Below are 18,773 nucleotides of genomic sequence, written 5' to 3'. Positions count from 1 at the left end.
CCCATAGTGCTCAGGGATGTGCAGGTTAGGGTTGATTGGCCATGCTAAATTACCCATAGTGCTCAGGGATGTGCAGGTTAGGGTGGATTGGCCATGCTAAATTACCCATAGTGCCCAGGGCTGTGCAGGTTAGGGTGGATTGGCCATGCTAAATTACCCATAGTGCCCAGGGATGTGCAGGTTCGGCCGGATTGGCCTTGCTAAATTACCCATAGTGCCCAGGGATGTGCAGGTTAGGGTGGATTGGCCATGCTAAATTACCCATAGTGCCCAGGGCTGTGCAGGTTAGGGTGGGTTACTCTTTGGAGGGTCGGTGTGGACCTGTTGGGCCTGTTTCCACACTGTACATAGCCTCATCTAATTTAATCGGTTGATTCGGCTGACCTGAGTCAAGTTTCAGAGTTTGTGAGTGAGGAGGAGGTTGTGGGAAACGGTGCATGGTAAAACAGGGCTCAGTCAGCGCAGCTTCATCGGGGGAGGGACATCACGTCTGGCAAACCTGTTTGAGTTCTTTGAGGAGGTCATGAGCAAAGTGTAGACAAAGGGGAGCCAGTGGATGTGACCTATTTGGAAGGCCTTTGACAAAGGGGTCTTTCTCAGGAAGGCAGCTGGTGACTAGTGATGGGGCTGGCAATGGGACCCCCAACTATTCCCAGTCTCTTGGCACTACCGCCTCAGGCCAGGGAAGGCTGAAATATTATGGCCAGCGCGTGGGTGAGGTTTTTAAGAGGGATCCCGGGAAGGAAGGGCTTCCTGTGAGGAGGGGGTTGCGAACTCTGGGTCTGCACCTGATGGGGTTTAGAAGGATGCGGGGGTGGGGATCGGATTGTAACTTCCCCGAGAATACCGATCGGGGGACAGGGGGAAGATGTTCCCACCAGTCGGAGGGAGTAGGCACCTTTAGGACTGAGATGGGGAGGAATCCCTTCAGGTGGAGGGGGTGGGGAATCTGTGGGGGTCAGAGGGCAAGGCCCTGAGGGTGTTGAAGGCAGAGTTCTTGGTAAAGGGGGCCAAGGGGAGAAGGCAGGAGAACGGTGGATGAGAAACCGTCAGCCACAATCGAATGGCGCAGCAGTATTGATGGGCTGAATGGCCCGATCTTGCTCTGATACATGATGGCCTTGTGTTCTCTCTCTCTGTCTCCCACCTTCAATGATCAGCGCGCAGTTACACGTCGCTCCCTCATCTCCTTTTGGTCTATACCCTTGAGTTAACGTTGCCTTTCCATCCATTAGCTCACACACTGCAGCGTTTTGCCTCACCACCCCCCCCCCCCCCCCCCAGCCCTCCTCCTGTCTGCCCACTGCACTAACATCCTTTCGCGGTCCCACGTTCGCCACCTCCCGCAGTTTAACGGTTCTCCCTCGTTTACAGTCACCCGAAAGCTCCGAAACCATCCCCGACACTTCTTGAAGCTAACCCCCCCGCCCCCCCCCCCCCCGCCTTGAACGATAACCCAACTGGGCCTATCGTCGCTGGGACCAGCTTCTCTTCGACAGGGCCGTATGGTTGGCTGGGGAGAAAAGCGAGGACTGCAGCTGCTGGAGATCAGAGCGTGGCGGTGCTGGAGAAAGGCAGCAGGTCAGGCGGCGTCCCGAGGAGCAGGAGAATCGACGTTCCGGGCAAAAGCCCTCCATCAGGAATGTCTCTTGGCACTACCGCCTCAGTCCAGGGAGGGCTGAAGCGTTGTTGGTTCGGCGCCTCTGCAACTTCTCCCCTCATTTCCTTCCAACTCTTTGGGATGAATCCCGTCCAGTCCCTGCGCGTTGTTACCCGTCTCTGTCAACAATCAATCCGAAACGTCCTTCCTCATTTCCCTCGCGCCGAAAATCTTTCTCCTCTGGCTTGGGAAGCGTTCCTCTCTTCGCGAAAGACAGAAACCGACCGTCTGTTTGACCGTCTCTCAGCGAGATCGTCTCGGGGGGGGTGCTGTGTGCAGAACGGGTCACGGAACTGTGTGCAGGACTTACGGAACTACGTTAGCACGCTGGGAGGAATTCGGGGAAGGTTTGCCCGGCTGATCCCTGGAGTGAGCAGGCCTCGATTCGGAGGCCTGTATCCTCAGGAATTCGGAAGGGTCAGGGGTGACCTGAGAGAAAGATAGACCATCCTGAGGGGACTTGGCAGGGTGGGCTGTGACCAGGATGTTACCTTGGGAGGATTTAGGACTTAAGGGTCACCTTTGGTAAATCAGGGGCGCCCCAGAGACGAGGGAAACATGTTTTTCTCTCTCTCTCGGAGGGTTGAGAATCTTCGGAATTCCCTTCCTCGGAAAGCCAGTGGGTGCAGAACCCTTGGAAGGCAGCGGTGGATAGATTCTGGATGACTTGGGGGGGGGGTCAGAGGTCACCAGGGGATACGCAGGTCAAGGTTAGAATTATTGAATGGGCCAGCAGGCTCGAAAGGCCTACTCCTGTTCCTTGCTCACACTTGTGCAATACCGCCCCCTGGCTCTGAGTAGAGGTTGTACTCTGCCTCTCTCTCTCTCTCTCTGTGTTCACTGCCGGGCTCTGCCCATAGCAGCTCTTTGCTTCTCTTTCTCAGCCTCGCGCCGAACGCTCTGTATTCCGCTTGGTTCCCGGTTGGATTATCGAGCCGAAACTCCCACCCCCACCCCAGCACACGTTTTCTCTTCAATACGTCACCTGGATTGGTTTGTCCCCCCCGCCTTTCCTGTTTGCGGGAAGGTCCCTCCACTGTTCCCCGACCATCTGCGTTGCTCAGTGACCTTTCAGCCTCCCCGCCCTCAGCTTCCAGGTCAATCCTTCCTGGTTCCAACCCTGGCCCCACCGCGGCCTGCTCTCCGCCAATCGGCCGTTCCTCACTCCAGAGTGCCCCATTGGCACTCTCCACCACCCTGCTGAAGCTGACCGTACGATGGCCGCGGTCTCCCAGGCGTTTCCCAGGCTCCAGGTCCGGCCGGGCCTGTTCCTTGTTGGACCGGGCACTTCCTGCTGGAGGTAACGCTCCTGAATGTAGTCAGGGAGCATTCGCCCTTTGATACCCACTTCGTTATAAATACCCCAGGCTGGATCTAAGGGGGAGAGGGGGGAAAGTACAGAGCTCCCCCAAAATGGCAGCGCAAGGGCAGAAGTTGGGAAGCAGGCGTGGGGCATTGAGTAGAAACACTGGCATGTTGCAGCTGTAGAGAACTTCACTTGGGCCACATAAGGGGTACTGTGGACTGTTCAGGTCACCACCTCATTTGGAGAGGGGGCTTACCAGGCTGTTCCCTGCACTGGAGGGCATGAGTTGGAAGAAGAGGCTGGAAAAAACTTGGAACGTTTTCACCAGAACGACAGAGGCTGAGGGGGCGAAAAAATTTCGAGAGGTGGAGTGAGATTACAACAGGACCTGGACCAGATGGGGCCAATGGGCTGAGAAGTGGCAGATGGAGTTTAATTCAGAGAAATGCGAGGTGCTGCATTTTGGGAAAGCAAATCTTAGCAGGACTTATCCACTTAATGGTAAGGTCCAAGGGAGTGTTACTGAACAAAGAGACCTTGGAGTGCAGGTTCATAGCTCCTTGAAAGTGGAGTCACAGGTAGATAGGATAGTGAAGGCAGCGTTTGGTATGCTTTCCTTTATTGGTCAGAGTATTGAGTACAGGAGTTGGGAGGTCATGTTGCGGCTGGACAGGACATTGGTTAGGCCACTGTTGGAATATTGCGTGCAATTCTGGTCTCCTTCCTATCGGAAAGATGTTGTGAAACTTGCAAGATTTACAAGGATGTTGCCAGGGTGGGAGGGTTTGAGCTACAGGGAGAGGCTGAACAGGCTGGGGCTGTTTTCCCTGGAGCGTCAGAGGCTGAGGGGTGACCTTATAGAGGTTTATAAAATCATGAGGGGCATGGATAGGGTAAATAGACACAGTCTTTTCCCCTGGGGTGGGGGAGTCCAGAACTAGAGGGGCATAGGTTTAGGGTGAGAGGGGAAAGATATAAAAGGGACCTAAGGGGCAACGTTTTCCCCCAGAGGGTGGTACGTGTATGGAATGAGCTGCCAGAGGAAGTGGTGGGGGCTGGTACAATTACAGCATTTAAGAGGCATCTGGATGAGTATATGAATAGGAAGGGTTTGGGGGGATATGGGCCGGGTGCTGGCAGGTGGGACTAGATTGGGTTGGGATATCTGGTCGGCATGGACGGGTTGGAAGGGGTGTTTCCGCGCTGTCCATCTCAATGACTCTGGGAGAGGGTGGGTTCATTTACAAAAACGCGGGGGGTGGGAGGGGGACACAAGTTTCAGGTGAGAGGGGGAGAATTTAAAGGAGATAGGTTTTTCACCCAGAGGATGGTGGGTGCCTGGAACACGCTGGAGGTGGGGTGGGGTTAGGAACAGATACAATAGCAACATATACGGGACATTTAGACAAACGTGTGAACAGGTCAGGAATAGAGGGATTGGGGCCATGTGCAGGTAGATGGGATTAGTTTACAACGGTCAGCACAGACTCAGAGGGCCGAAGGGCCTGTTTCCATACACAGAGAGGCACAGCACAGACTTATATTTGGGTAGTTGAAGCCCCTACCCCATTATAACTGCCGAAGAACATTGACATCCTGGTAGATTTGCTCTCCACCCCACCCCCCCACATCCTCCCCCCCAATTAGTGGTCCATTAGCCACACCGAGTAACATCGTTGGACCCTCTTTATTCCTTCGCTGTTTCCAAATGGATTCTGTCCTTAATCCCTCCTGGAGACATTCCCTTTCCCCATCCCTACAACGTTCTCCATGACCAACGCGGGCAATCCCCCCTTTCTGCCTCTCCTTCATGGAACACGCCCTTCTTGGAAATATGCGACGGTCCGTCTTGGGCCCTGGCTTTCCCACACCGTCGTGTTTCCAGGTGGAAATCTGCACCCGGAACTCCCCCCCCCCCCCACTCTCATTTCCTTCACCCCGTGAATCCATGTCGATGCCCACCTCCCCGTCCCGCCCCCTAATGCCCAGCTCAAGGCCTTCCCCCTCAATCCAAGGTCCTGGATTTCCCTCCCTCTCCTCTGTGCTGGGGCGAGTGGCCTTCCCCACACCCAGGAGGGTGTTGCGTGGACCCACCTCTCCTATCCCCTCTCAGTGGCCCCGACACACTCTCCCCTCTCGCCCGGTCAGCTTAAAGCCCTCCCAAAATGGGGAGGGCAGATTGGCTCACGGGGAGCTCTGTTGACGAACAACCCTCCATCCCCCTCTCCCCCAGCTTCAAAATGCGCCATCCTCCCCAGAGTTGGTCCTTGTGCCCCAGGGACTCCCTCCTACACCACCTTCCCAACCACCCACACACCTGCCATCCCCTCCACTCGTGCCCGCTTGCATGTGTCACAGGGTTGGTAATGACTACATACAAGGTCCTCTTTGCCAATGTTTGACCTAATTCCAACACCCTTTGCCCGCGGCAGCGCCAATGTGGGTCGGGACTTCCGGCTGTTCCCACTTCCCCTGGAGACGTCCCTCGGTGCCATCCTGGGAGCTGACATGTTAGCCTGGAGTCAGGTGGTTGGCCCCTGAAAGCCCAGTGTGGGTTGACCAAACGCTGGCATCCCAGCGCAGTCGCTGACCTCCCACGGGCTCCACGCTGCCGAGCTGTGCTGCCAGACCTTACACTGTCATCTTCTGACTTCCTGAATGCCCAGGCCTGAAGCCTAACTCCCAGTGATCCCTTCACTGACCCCCACGTTGTGTTATCCGACTTCATTAGATTTTGTTGCAGGAGTGCCCTGGGTTTTCACATCGCTGTGCGGTTTCTGAGTGGGAGTTCGAAAGGTTTCCCACACGACCTGCCCCCTTTCCTCTTTCACCGCCTAATCCCTGTTCCTCCGTCTCACCAACTGGGAGAACTCTCAGGGGAACAGACTGCCCGGTGTGTGTATACAGGGAGAGGGTGGGTGAGGGGGTTAATCCCCCTCCGATAGGGGGAACAGACTGCCCGGTGTGTGTGTGTGTGTGTGTGTGTGTGAGAGAGTCAATGTGAATCTGTGAGTAATGTTGATGGAATCCCTTCCTCTCTCCCTGTTGGTTGGATGAGTGCTCCCTGGGATTGTGTACGTTCCTCTCTCCTCCCCATTCACTGATCCGTGTCGATGCAGCTGCTTAAGTGCAGGATTCACAGGTTTTGAGTGAGCAGTCGGGGGGTGTGTGTGTGTGAGTGAGTGAGAGAGTCAGCCTCCAAGAGCTGCAATCTCCTTCGCCTGTCAGTGCTGGACCAGGACACGGAGACAGCATGAACAAGGTAACACCGAGGGAGTTTGGAGCCTCAGACTGGACACGGTGACCCAGGAAGGAGGGGGTGTGACAGCGATGGAAGCACAGGACGACTAACTGACACACACACACACACACACACACACACGGAGAGATTGAGGGGGAGATGGAGAGTGACAGACACACACAGACAGAGAGAGATAGAGACAGAGAGAGATAGCAGGAAACAGAGAGACAAACACACAGAGGGGGCTGGAGAGAGACAGGCGCGCGCGCACACACAGGGAGAGATAGGGAGGGAGATGGACTAAGACAGACAGGCACAGACAGAGAGAGATAGCGGGAGACAGAAACACACACACACACACACACACACACACACAGGGACAGAGAGGGGGCTGGAGAGAGACAGGCGCGAGTGCGCGCGCACACACAGAGATAGGGAGGGAGATGGAGAGAGACAGACAGAGACACACACAGACAGAGAGAGATAGCGGGAGACAGGGAGAGACACACAGGGACAGAGAGGGGGCTGGAGACAGACAGACAGACACACACACATGGAGAGAAAGGGAGGGAGATGGAGAGAGAGACAGACAGAGAGTGAGAGAGATAGAGACAGAGAGATAGCGGGAGCCAGACACACACACACACACAGCGAGAGGGTTGGAGACAGACAGACACACACACACACACACAGATATAGAGACAGAGAGCGATAGTGGGAGACAGACACACACAGATAGAGACAGAGGGAGATAGAGACAGAAGGTGAGAGAGACAGAGCAAATGAGAGACACAAAGAGATAGAGATACACATACACAGCGACACACAGACACAGAGAGACAGACACAAAGAGAGAGAGACACACAGAGATATAGAGAGAGACGCAGAGACAGAGCGCGCGAGGAAGAGAGAGATACAGAGAAACATGGACAGTGAACGAAACGGAAAGAGAGACAGAAAGAGAGAGGGGGTGATACAGAAACAGGGAAGGAGAGCGAAAGAGAGCTTCAGAGAGAGAATAACACATAGAGACAGAGATAGAGACGAAGAACAATTCACCAAGAGAGACAAAAAGTGACAGATGTCAAGGTGGAGAGTGAGAGAGACACAAAGGCACTTGTTTAGAGAGTTATTCCTGGAGTCAGAGAATGAGAAGGTGGGGAGGGACTGTCAGAGGGTCTGTGGGAGAGAGAGAGACACACACACACACAGAGAAACACACAGAGAAGGGGACAAGAAAAAGACAGACAGGGAGTCACAGAGAGGAGAGAGGGGCAGATAATCACAGAAAGTGAAGGACAGAGAGGGGACAAGGCAGTAGACAGAGAGAGAGAGAGAGTGCGGAAGAGATGGGGAGAAGATGTGAGGGTGAGGTGCAGGCTCAGAGAGTGAAGGTGAAGGACAGTGAGAAAAGGAGAGGCAGAGACGGACAGGACAAACGAGGAACACACCAGCATCGAGAGGCAGATCAGGACAGAGACAGAGAGAGGGAATGGTCAATCCAGACCGAATGCGACACAGCCTGTCCCCTCTCCCACACTCACCGCAGTCCCTGCACCGAAACAGCTCAACCATCTCTGCAGCACTACATGTTCCACACACTCAGGGAGCCCCGCACTGTCGGAGGGTCAGTACTGAGGGAGCGCCGCACTGTCGGAGGGTCAGTGCTGAGGGAGCGCCGCACTGTCGGAGGGTCAGTACTGAGGGAGTGCCGCACTGTCGGAGGGTCAGTACTGAGGGAGGGCCGCACTGTCGGAGGGTCAGTACTGAGGGAGCCCCGCGCTGTCGGAGGGTCAGTACTGAGGGAGCGCCGCACTGTCGGAGGGTCAGTACTGAGGGGACGCCGCACTGTCGGAGGGTCAGTACTGAGGGAACGCCGCACTGTCGGAGGGTCAGTACTGAGGGAGCCCCGCGCCGTCGGAGGGTCAGTACTGAGGGAGGGCCGCACTGTCGGAGGGTCAGTACTGAGGGAGGGCCGCACTGTCGGAGGGTCAGTACTGAGGGAGCACCACACTGTCGGAGGGTCAGTACTGAGGGAGCGCCGCACTGTCGGAGGGTCAGTGCTGAGGGAGGGCCGCACTGTCGGAGGGTCAGTACTGAGGGAGTGCAGCACTGTCGGAGGGTATGTGCTGAGGGAGTGCCGCAGTGTCGGAGGTTCAGTACTGAGGGAGCGCCGCACTGTCGGAGGGTCAGTACTGAGGGAGTGCCGCACTGTCGGAGGGTCAGTACTGAGGGAGGGCCGCTCTGTCGGAGGGTCAGTACTGAGGGAGCCCCGCACTGTCGGAGGGTCAGTACTGAGGGAGCGCCGCACTGTCGGAGGGTCAGTGCTGAGGGAGGGCCGCACTGTCGGAGGGTCAGTACTGAGGGAGCGCCGCACTGTCAGAGGGTCAGTACTGAGGGAGCGCCGCACTGTCGGAGGGTCAGTACTGAGGGAGTGCCGCACTGTCGGAGGGTCAGTGCTGAGGGAGGGCCGCACTGTCGGAGGGTCAGTGCTGAGGGAGGGTCGCACTGTCGGAGGGTCAGTGTGAGGGAGTGCCGCACTGTCGGAGGGTCAGTGCTGAGGGAGAGCCGCACTGTCGGAGGGTCAGTGCTGAGGGAGCGCCGCACTGTCGGAGGGTCAGTGCTGAGGGAGGGCCGCACTGTCGGAGGGTCAGTACTGAGGGAGGGCCGCACTGTCGGAGGGTCAGTACTGAGGGAGGGCCGCACTGTCGGAGGGTCAGTACTGAGGGAGAGCCGCACTGTCGGAGGGTCAGTACTGAGGGAGTGCCGCACTGTCGGAGGGTCAGTACTGAGGGAGGGCCGCACTGTCGGAGGGTCAGTGCTGAGGGAGTGCCGCACTGTCGGAGGGTCAGTACTGAGGGAGGGCCGCACTGTCGGAGGGTCAGTGCTGAGGGAGCACCGCACTGTCGGAGGGTCAGTACTGAGGGAGCGCCGCACTGTCGGAGGATCAGTACTGAGGGAGGGCCGCACTGTCGGAGGGTTAGTACTGAGGGAGGGCCGCACTGTCGGAGGGTCAGTGCTGAGGGAGCGCCGCACTGTCGGAGGGTCAGTACTGAGGGAGCGCCGCACTGTCGGAGGGTCAGTGCTGAGGGAGCGCCGCACTGTCGGAGGGTCAGTGCTGAGGGAGCGCCGCACTGTCGGAGGGTCAGTGCTGAGGGCTGAACCCTCACCCCATTTACACATACCCCTATCGGAGAGGGATGAACCTGGCCACACGTGTCCCTTTCCTCATTTCTCACTCCCTCCTGTTTGGGAGTGTTCACTGGTGGAACAAACATAGCATTTTGCCCGTTTCCCTGATGAGTCGTGTCCTTGTGGGAGTGGGACATGTTTGTTCACTGAGGCAACAGAGAGTCTCCCCTAGGGACGTGCCTCTCCATGCCAGTGGATGGCAGAACAGATGCCTGCACTGATTCCGTGACTAATTGACTCATTCATTAGCAAACCCCAGGGAGAAAGAGCGGAAGAAATAGACGCAGAGAGACAACAGGCAAGAGGGACAGAGTGTGAGCGAAGGAGAGAGAGAGAGAGAGACAGCTACAGCATGGATGGAGAGAATGTGTGAGACTGAGGTAGAGGGAAAGTGTAAGGTGAAGGGAGTGGAACAGAGAATCCCCCCTGAACCCCTCGATTAGATTCCAGTCTGTAACTCACTCCCGGGGTATCTGTTATTCTGTATATAACCCACCCTGACCCCCTCGATTAGATTCCAGTCTGTAACTCACTCCCGGGGTATCTGTTATTCTGTATATAACCCACCCTGACCCCCTCGATTAGATTCCAGTCTGTAACTCACTCCCGGGGTATCTGTTATTCTGTATATAATCCACCCTGACCCCCTCGATTAGATTCCAGTCTGTAACTCACTCCCGGGGTATCTGTTATTCTGTATATAACCCACCCTGACCCCCTCGATTAGATTCCAGTCTGTAACTCACTCCCGGGGTATCTGTTATTCTGTATATAACCCACCCTGAACCCCTCGATTAGATTCCAGTCTGTAACTCACTCCCGGGGTATCTGTTATTCTGTATATAATCCACCCTGACCCCCTCGATTAGATTCCAGTCTGTAACTCACTCCCGGGGTATCTGTTATTCTGTATATAACCCACCCTGACCCCCTCGATTAGATTCCAGTCTGTAACTCCCTCCCGGGGTATCTGTTATTCTGTATATAACCCACCCTGAACCCCTCGATTAAATTCCAGTCTGTAACTCACTCGTGTGTTTTCTATGTAATTCTCCCCCTAATTCTTTCGATTCCAGACTGTGATGATAACTGCCTCGCAACCCAACTTTGTAACACGCCCTCTTGTTTTATTTTGCAGTTCATCGCTGGAGATGCTGTCGCTTACAAGGACCCTTCAAACAGTGAGAGAGGTATATGCTGTTTTTATCCTGACGACATCTCTGTCTCTCCTATTTGCTCCAGACCCCCCACAGACCATGAGGCTGTGGCTGGAGAGATTGCACACCGTTCGCCACCTCTCAGTCATCACTGAACCCTCCTTCCAACACGGTCGGCAGGTTGGCGCGACAGGGAGGGGCTGGGGCTGTTTCCCCCTGGGGAGCTGAGGGGTTTATAACATCAGGAGGGGCGTGGTGTTTTGAGCTGAGCCTGATTTATCGTTCTGACGTGACCAGGTGCAGGGAAAAGTGTGGGGTATGCAGCATGGAGGTCGGAGGTCAGTGTTAGAACCACAGAGAGGGTGCAGACAGTGACCAACATTCACAAGTTTGATCCCAGCAGCGAGGAAGCGGTTTTTGAATCTGTTCATTTGTAAGATTAGATTACTTACAGTGTGGAAACAGGCCCTTCGGCCCAACAAGTCCACACCGACCCGCCGAAGCGCAACCCACCCATACCCCTACATTTACCCCTTACCTAACACTAGGGACAATGTATCCTGGCCAATTCACCTGACCTGCACATCTTTGGACTGTGGGAGGAAACCGGAGCACCCCCACGCAGACACGGGGAGAATGTGCAAACTCCACACAGTCAGTCCGAGTCGGGAATTGAACCTGGGTCTCTGGCGATGTGAGGCAGCAGCGCTAACCACTGTGCCACCCACAAGATTGTGTTTTCAATCTTCTGACCGATATCAGACATATAAAGGTCTTTTCCCTTGGGATGGGGGAGTCCAGAGCTAGAGGGGCAGAGGTTTAGGGTGAGAGGGGAAAGATATAAAAGAGACCTAAGGGGCAATGTTTTCCCCCAGAGGGTGGTACGTGTATGGAATGAGCTGCCAGAGGAAGTGGTGGAGGCTGGTACAATTACAGCATTTAAGAGGCATCTGGATGGGTATATGAATAGGAAGGGTTTGGGGGGATATGGGCCGGGTGCTGGCAGGTGGGACTAGATTGGGTTGGGATATCTGGGTCGGGTTGGGCCGAAGGGTCTGTTTCCGTGGTGTATGCCTGCTGAGAATTGACTAGAGTTTCCTGGTGCATGGTTTAAGCACTTTCCCTCAGAGAGACACCATCTTCCTCGATGTCAAACAGTCTCCACTCCCATCCTCCACTGGCTCCTATCCAAACACCCTCCCTCCCTTCCCCTTCAACCGAGGTCGGCTCTGGGATCGTCTCGAGGGACGAGGATTGTGGGAGGTCAGGCGGGGCTTGTGCACACAAGAACTCAGCGCAGAGAGGCGTCCTGGAGACCTGACCTCTGACCTTTCCCCTCTCTCTCTCCACGCCCAGAGAAAGCCCAGGCGCCCAATGCCAAGGTCGAAGAGGAGATCGACATTGACCTGACTGCCCCCGAGACGGAGAAAGCAGCCCTGGCCATCCAAGGCCAGTTCCGTCGCTTCCAGAGGAAGAAGAAGCCCAACGGGGCCTCGTAAAGGCCTGGGCTCCATCGCCGTGGGCAACAGAGCGTAAGGGAGAAGGGACAACCCCAATACCTTTAGGAACGTGTACAACCCCTTCCCCTCTTGCATGCAACTTAGGTTTAGGGAGGAAATCATGTCAGTGAGTTCTAGTTATAGCGAGGTCGCTGCCCTTTGACCTGGAGTTGGCTGTGTGGCGGCCATTTTGTTGACCTGGGAATGATGGGGGTTGCTGTTTTGGCGGAATAACTTGCCAATTGCCTTTTGCCCCAGCGCTTTCAGCCTCCGCCGACCCAGGAGGCTCCGTCGGGCTAACTGACCGGGAGGCCCCGGAAGTACGGGAGGGAGAGACGTAGCTTCTCCACCCCGTGTTGTCCCTGCCCTGGGAGATGGGAGTCAGGCTCTCTCTGGCACTTGGCTGTGCCTCTCCAGTCCCGCTTGGGTTCCCTCCCCGCACCGTCCCAGAGCAGGACGCCTGGCCGTGTCGATCCCGTTCCCTCCACCTCGCGGGCCCCAGCCCAGCCCGGGTCACCACAGTCAGGGCCGAAGGGGACCGGCCTCTGTGACCACGAGACGGAGTATACCACCCACACCCCGACCAGCGAGCAATTATCCGCGCGTCTCAGAGAGAGCAGCTTGGGAATAAACAACTAGCCTTGACTGGAAGCCTCACCTGGTTGTCTGTCTGTCTGTTTACTTGTGAACTCTGTAGAAACCCAGAGGAACTGGCGCGGTGGCTCAGTGGTTAGCACTGCTGCCTCACAGCGCAAGGGGCCCGGGTTCGATCCCACCCTTGGGTGACTGAGAGCATGGAGTTTGCACATTCTCCCCGTCTGCATGGGTGTACTCCCACAGTCCAAATATGTGCAGGTTCGGCCGGATTGGCCATGCTAAATTACCCATAGTGCCCAGGGATGTGCAGGTTAGGGTGGATTGGCCATGCTAAATTACCCATAGTGCCCAGGGATGTGCAGGTTAGGGTGGATTGGCCATGCTAAATTACCCATAGTGTTCAGGGATGTGCAGGTTAGGGTGGATTGGCCATGCTAAATTACCCATAGTGCTCAGGGATGTGCAGGTTAGGGTGGATTGGCCATGCTAAATTACCCATAGTGTTCAGGGATGTGTAGGTTAGGGTGGACTGGCCATGCTAAATTACCCCATAGTGCTCAGGGATGTGCAGGTTAGGGTGGATTGGCCATGCTAAATTACCCATAGTGCTCAGGGATGTGCAGGTTAGGGTGGATTGGCCATGCTAAATTACCCCATAGTGCTCAGGGATGTGCAGGTTAGGGTGGATTGGCCGTGCTAAATTACCCCATAGTGCTCAGGGATGTGCAGGTTAGGGTGGATTGGCCATGCTAAATTACCCATAGTGCTCAGGGATGTGCAGGTTAGGGTGGATTGGCCATGCTAAATTACCCCATAGTGCTCAGGGATGTGCAGGTTAGGGTGGATTGGCCGTGCTAAATTACCCCATAGTGTTCAGGGATGTGTAGGTTAGGGTGGATTGGCCATGCTAAATTACCCATAGTGTTCAGGGATGTGTAGGTTAGGGTGGATTGGCCATGCTAAATTACCCCATAGTGTTCAGGGATGTGTAGGTTAGGGTGGATTGGCCATGCTAAATTACCCATAGTGTTCAGGGATGTGCAGGTTAGGGTGGATTGGCCATGCTAAATTACCCCATAGTGTTCAGGGATGTGTAGGTTAGGGTGGATTGGCCATGCTAAATTACCCCATAGTGCCCAGGGATGTGCAGGTTCGGTGCATTAGTCAGGAGTAAATGTAGAGTAATGGGGTAGGGGAATGGGCCTGGGTGGGTCAGTGGGCCATGGGCCTGTTTCCACATTTCGGGGATTCTGCGATTCCTCTCTGAGAACTGCAGATGCAGTCAATCGGAAACCAAAACACCAAGGGCTGGAAAAACTCAGCAGGTCTGCAGAGAGGAATCCGAGTTGACCTATCAGGTCACTCGATCGGAAAGGTTAACCCGAACTTCTCTCCACAGGTGCTGTCTAACCCAGCTGGGACAGTTCCAGCCATTTTGGGTCAATGTCCAATCAACTCTGCGGCTGCATTCGGGCCCCCACACGTGTGTGTTCACGTGTCCCAGACTATTGGGGTGTGCACATGATCATGTGTGTGTGCGTGTGTGTGTGTGTAAGTAATCTGGTCTCTGTATATGTGCATGCATACATGTGTCTACTCATAGGCATCCTGTATCTGTTCCCCAGATATATGTTTGTGTGTCTGTGAGAGAAAGAGAGAGAGATACAGAGAGAGGGAGAGACTGTCTCAGTGAGAGAGAGAGAGATAGAGAGAGACAGAGAGAGACAGACAGAGAGAGAGATACAGAGACAGACAGACAGAGAGAGAGAGAGAGACACACACACAGTGTGTGTGTGTGTGTGTGTGTGTGTGTAAGTATAAGTAATCTGGTCTCTGTATATGTGCCTACTCATAGGCATATGAGTATAGAGAGAGACACAGAGAGAGAGAGAGAGAGAGACAGACAGAGAGAGACAGACAGAGAGAGAGATACAGAGAGAGAGAGACAGAGAGACAGAGACCCGCTGTGCCTATCTGTTCTGATCTGGTCATTAGGTGTCCATTCCTTATCTATGTCGCAGTCTGTGTGCGTGAGAGAAACAGAGTGTGTGCGAGAGCCTGTCTCTCTCTCTCTCTCTGTCCTGATCTGGTCTGTATGTGGACAAGCAAAAGTCAGGAGGCTTGTGTCTGTGTGAACACGTGCACGGTACAAGACCGAGAAACCATGAACGGGGATGTGGGAGAGAGTGGGGACACTGGGTGTGAGAGACAGAGAGTGAGAAAGACACACACACACACACACACAGGGGGACAGTGACTCAGTTCTGAGGGACTCACTCCAGGGTGGTTCTCTCTCGGCTGCAGTGCGCTTGGTTGGATGGGGGTGTGTACAAACACCACGCAGACAGCTGCGCCAAGCCGAGCAGAAAGTAGGGCAACATCTGCTCACTCAGCATCTGTGTCCTTCACAGCGAGACAGGGAGGCAGTGTGTCTGGGTGTGAGAGGGAGAGGGAGAGATAGATACAGGCAGGCAGACACAGCAAAGGGGAGACCGAGAGAGAGGGAGAGAAAGAGGCAGGGAGACAGAGACATATGGAGAGAGAGAGAGAGAGAGAGAGACAGAGAGAGAGAGAGAGTCGGGGGGAGGGAGAGTCGGGGGGAGGGAGAGTCGGGGGGGAGGGAGAGTCGGGGGGGAGGGAGAGTCGGGGGGGAGGGAGAGTCGGGGGGGAGGGAGAGTCGGGGGGGAGGGAGAGTCGGGGGGAGGGAGAGTCGGGGGGAGGGAGAGTCGGGGGGAGGGAGAGTGAGTCGGGGGGAGGGAGAGTCGGGGGGAGGGAGAGTCGGGGGGGAGGGAGAGTCGGGGGGGAGGGAGAGTCGGGGGGGAGGGAGAGTCGGGGGGGAGGGAGAGTCGGGGGGGAGGGAGAGTCGGGGGGGAGGGAGAGTCGGGGGGAGGGAGAGTCGGGGGGAGGGAGAGTCGGGGGGGAGGGAGAGTCGGGGGGGAGGGAGAGTCGGGGGGGAGGGAGAGTCGGGGGGGAGGGAGAGTCGGGGGGGAGGGAGAGTCGGGGGGGAGGGAGAGTCGGGGGGAGGGAGAGTCGGGGGGAGGGAGAGTCGGGGGGAGGGAGAGTGAGTCGGGGGGAGGGAGAGTCGGGGGGAGGGAGAGAGTGTGGAGGGAAGGGAGGGAGGGAGAAAAGAGAGAGAGAGAAAGGAGAAAGAAGAGAGTAAGTACAGTCAGTGAGAGAGAGAGCGAGCTAAGGAGAGACAGTGAGTGAGAGCGAGAGAGAGAGAGAGAGCTAAGGAGAGACAGTGAGAGAGAGAGCGAGAGAGAGCTAAGGAGAGACAGTGAGAGAGAGCGAGAGAGAGCTAAGGAGAGACAGTGAGAGAGAGAGCGAGAGAGAGCTAAGGAGAGACAGTGAGAGAGAGAGCGAGAGAGAGCTAAGGAGAGACAGTGAGAGAGAGAGAGAGAGAGCGAGCTAAGGAGAGACAGTGAGTGAGAGAGAGAGAGAGAGAGAGCACGCTAAGGAGAGACAGTGAGAGAGTGCGCAAGAGAGAGAGCGTGTGAGAGTGAGATGTCGGCCATTCAGCACCGTGGGCCTGCCCTGCCATTCCAGGTCACAGCCGATCACCTGCTCATTGCTGTTCCCCCCCTCCCAACTATCTCCCTCCATTCCCCCCCACCCCACCCATCCAGATGCCTCTTAAATGCTGTCATTGTACCAGCCTCCACCACATCCTCTGGCAGCTCATTCCATACACGTACCACCCTCTGGGGGAAAACGTTGCCCCTTAGGTCTCTTTTATACCTTTCCCCTCTCACCCTAAACCTATGCCCCTCTAGTTCTGGACTCCCCCACCCCAGGGGAAAAGACTTTGCCTATTTACCCTATCCATGCCCCTCATGATTTTATAAACCTCTATAAGGTAACCCCTCAGCCTCCGACGCTCCAGGGAAAACAGCCCCAGCCTGTTCAGCCTCTCCCTGGAGCTCAGACCCTCCAACCCTGGCAACGCCCCTGTGGATCTCTGCGGCATCCCTCTCAAACTTCCACAACATCCGGCTGCGTCGGTGACGGGGTGTGAAAAACACGACAAGTCGCTGTTCCCCGCTGACAATCTGGATGAAGGCCTCATGGGGGTTCCTGCAGAGCCCCTCAACAGCAGCCGCCTGTTGCCCCTGACAACGACCTTTTCAGTCTTGTTCTGCGTCTGTGAGAGCGCTCTCCGCTGACACCCCCAAATCCCATGTGCCCCGTCTCCTCACCTCCTGCCCGCCAGGAAACAAAAAGCCCTCTCGAGAGGGCGCGCGCTATGTTCCCCACAAAAAACACAAGCCGGACGGACGCCATTTTCCCTTTGGGCCATCTCTCCCCCAAGGCCCGGCGCACCCTCTCATATTTTCCCTTGTCCTGACGCCTCAATCTTTCACGGTCTCTCGGCTTCAACTTGGGAACGCAGGAGCAGGGGGAGGATGGTGTTCTCGCAGTTATACAGGGCCTTGGCAAGGCCGCACCGAGATCGCTGTGGGCGGTTTTGGCCTACCTGAGGGGAGAACTCTCTCACTCTCGAAGGGGCGCAACAACGGCCTGATTCCGGGGGACTGAGGGGCCGATGGGCGAGGTCGGGACGGTTCCCGCTGGGGGACAGACGGGCGAGCAGGAGGGATCTCCGACAGACTTAGAAAATTCGAACAGGACCAGACAGGGCAGATTCGGGGAGGACGTTCCCGATGGTAGGCACGTCAGGAAACATGGGGGGGTCACAGTCTGAGGATTCATAGCCCACAGAAATGACTAGACATTTCATTACCGTTCAGGGCGACACGTTGGCTCAGTGGTCAGCACCGCTGCCTCATGGCGTCAAGGACCCGAGTTCGACTCCACCCTCGGGGAGATTCTGTGTGTGGAGTTTGCACATTCTCCCCGCGTCTGTGTGGGTTTCCTCCCACAGTCCAAAGATGTGCAGGTTAGGGTGGATTGGCCATGCTAAATTACCCATAGTGCTCAGGGATGTGTAGGTTAGGGTGGATTGGCCATGCTAAATTACCCATAGTGCCCAGGGATGTGTAGGTTAGGGTGGATTGGCCGTGCTAAATTACCCATAGTGCTCAGGGATGTGTGGGTTAGGGTGGATTGGCCATGCTAAATTACCCATAGTGCTCAGGGATGTGCAGGTTAGGGTGGATTGGCCATGCTAAATTACCCATAGTGCTCAGGGATGTGTGGGTTAGGGTGGATTGGCCATGCTAAATTACCCATAGTGCTCAGGGATGTGCAGGTTAGGGTGGATTGGTCATGCTAAATTACCCATAGTGCTCAGGGATGTGCAGGTTAGGGTGGATTGGCCATGCTAAATTACCCATAGTGCCCAGGGATGTGCAGGTTAGGGTGGATTGGTCATGCTAAATTACCCATAGTGCTCAGGGATGTGCAGGTTAGGGTGGATTGGCTATGCTAAATTACCCATAGTGCCCAGGGATGTGCAGGTTAGGGTGGATTGGCCATGCTAAATTACCCATAGTGCTCAGGGATGTGCAGGTTAGGGTGGATTGGCCATGCTAAATTACCCATAGTGCTCAGGGATGTGCAGGTTAGGGTGGATTGGCCATGCTAAATTACCCATAGTGCTCAGGGATGTGCAGGTTAGGGTGGATTGGCCATGCTAAATTACCCATAGTGCTCAGGGATGTGTAGGTTAGGGTGGATTGGCCATGCTAAATTACCCATAGTGCTCAGGGATGTGCAGGTTAGGGTGGATTGGCCATGCTAAATTACCCATAGTGCCCAGGGGTGTGTAGGTTAGGGTGGATTGGCCATGCTAAATTACCCATAGTGCCCAGGGATGTGTAGGTTAGGGTGGATTGGCCATGCTAAATTACCCATAGTGCTCAGGGATGTGTCAGGTACATTAGTCAGGGGTAAATGTCCTGTAATAGGGTCGGGGCATGGGCCTGGGTGGGTCAGAGGGTCGGTGTGGACCTGTGAATCTGCCTTTTCTCCCGGCAGTGCGGGAATTAGCTGTCGGAACGTCGGTGGGGATGTAGCTGCTGTCGGAGTTGTGCTCCCTCCGTGTTCGGGCCAAGCCGAGTGCGAACCCTTTCCCCAAAAACAAATCCCCGATGTACCGCTGAAGGCGAGAGGTGGTCCCGCAGCCAAGACCCCAAACAATACGGTGTACACACGAGAGAAA

At 55.7% G+C, this 18,773-nt stretch overlaps 1 protein-coding gene across 1 annotated transcript; it reads left to right on the top strand.

Annotated features, from left to right (window-relative positions):
* Positions 1-6,162: 6,162 nt before the first annotated feature.
* Positions 6,163-12,684, top strand: LOC132814495 (Purkinje cell protein 4-like protein 1). The gene is made up of 3 exons (XM_060823502.1): positions 6,163-6,228; positions 10,538-10,589; positions 11,913-12,684. Exons 1-3 carry the CDS (start codon positions 6,220-6,222, stop codon positions 12,053-12,055), a joined length of 204 nt encoding a protein of 67 aa, XP_060679485.1. The 5' UTR covers positions 6,163-6,219; the 3' UTR covers positions 12,056-12,684.
* The last annotated feature ends 6,089 nt before the right edge of the window (positions 12,685-18,773 follow it).

This window comes from Hemiscyllium ocellatum, unplaced genomic scaffold (genome assembly GCF_020745735.1).
Source record: "Hemiscyllium ocellatum isolate sHemOce1 unplaced genomic scaffold, sHemOce1.pat.X.cur. scaffold_847_pat_ctg1, whole genome shotgun sequence".
NCBI lineage: Eukaryota > Metazoa > Chordata > Chondrichthyes > Orectolobiformes > Hemiscylliidae > Hemiscyllium > Hemiscyllium ocellatum.
The sequence above is the reverse complement of the archived record's forward strand: the minus strand, read 5'-3'. Positions and strand labels throughout refer to the sequence as shown.

Coding starts and splice junctions, on each gene's coding strand:
- LOC132814495 (XM_060823502.1), top strand. Junction 10,590..11,912: donor CCCTTCAAACAGTGAGAGAG/GTATATGCTGTT, acceptor CTCCACGCCCAG/AGAAAGCCCAGGCGCCCAAT.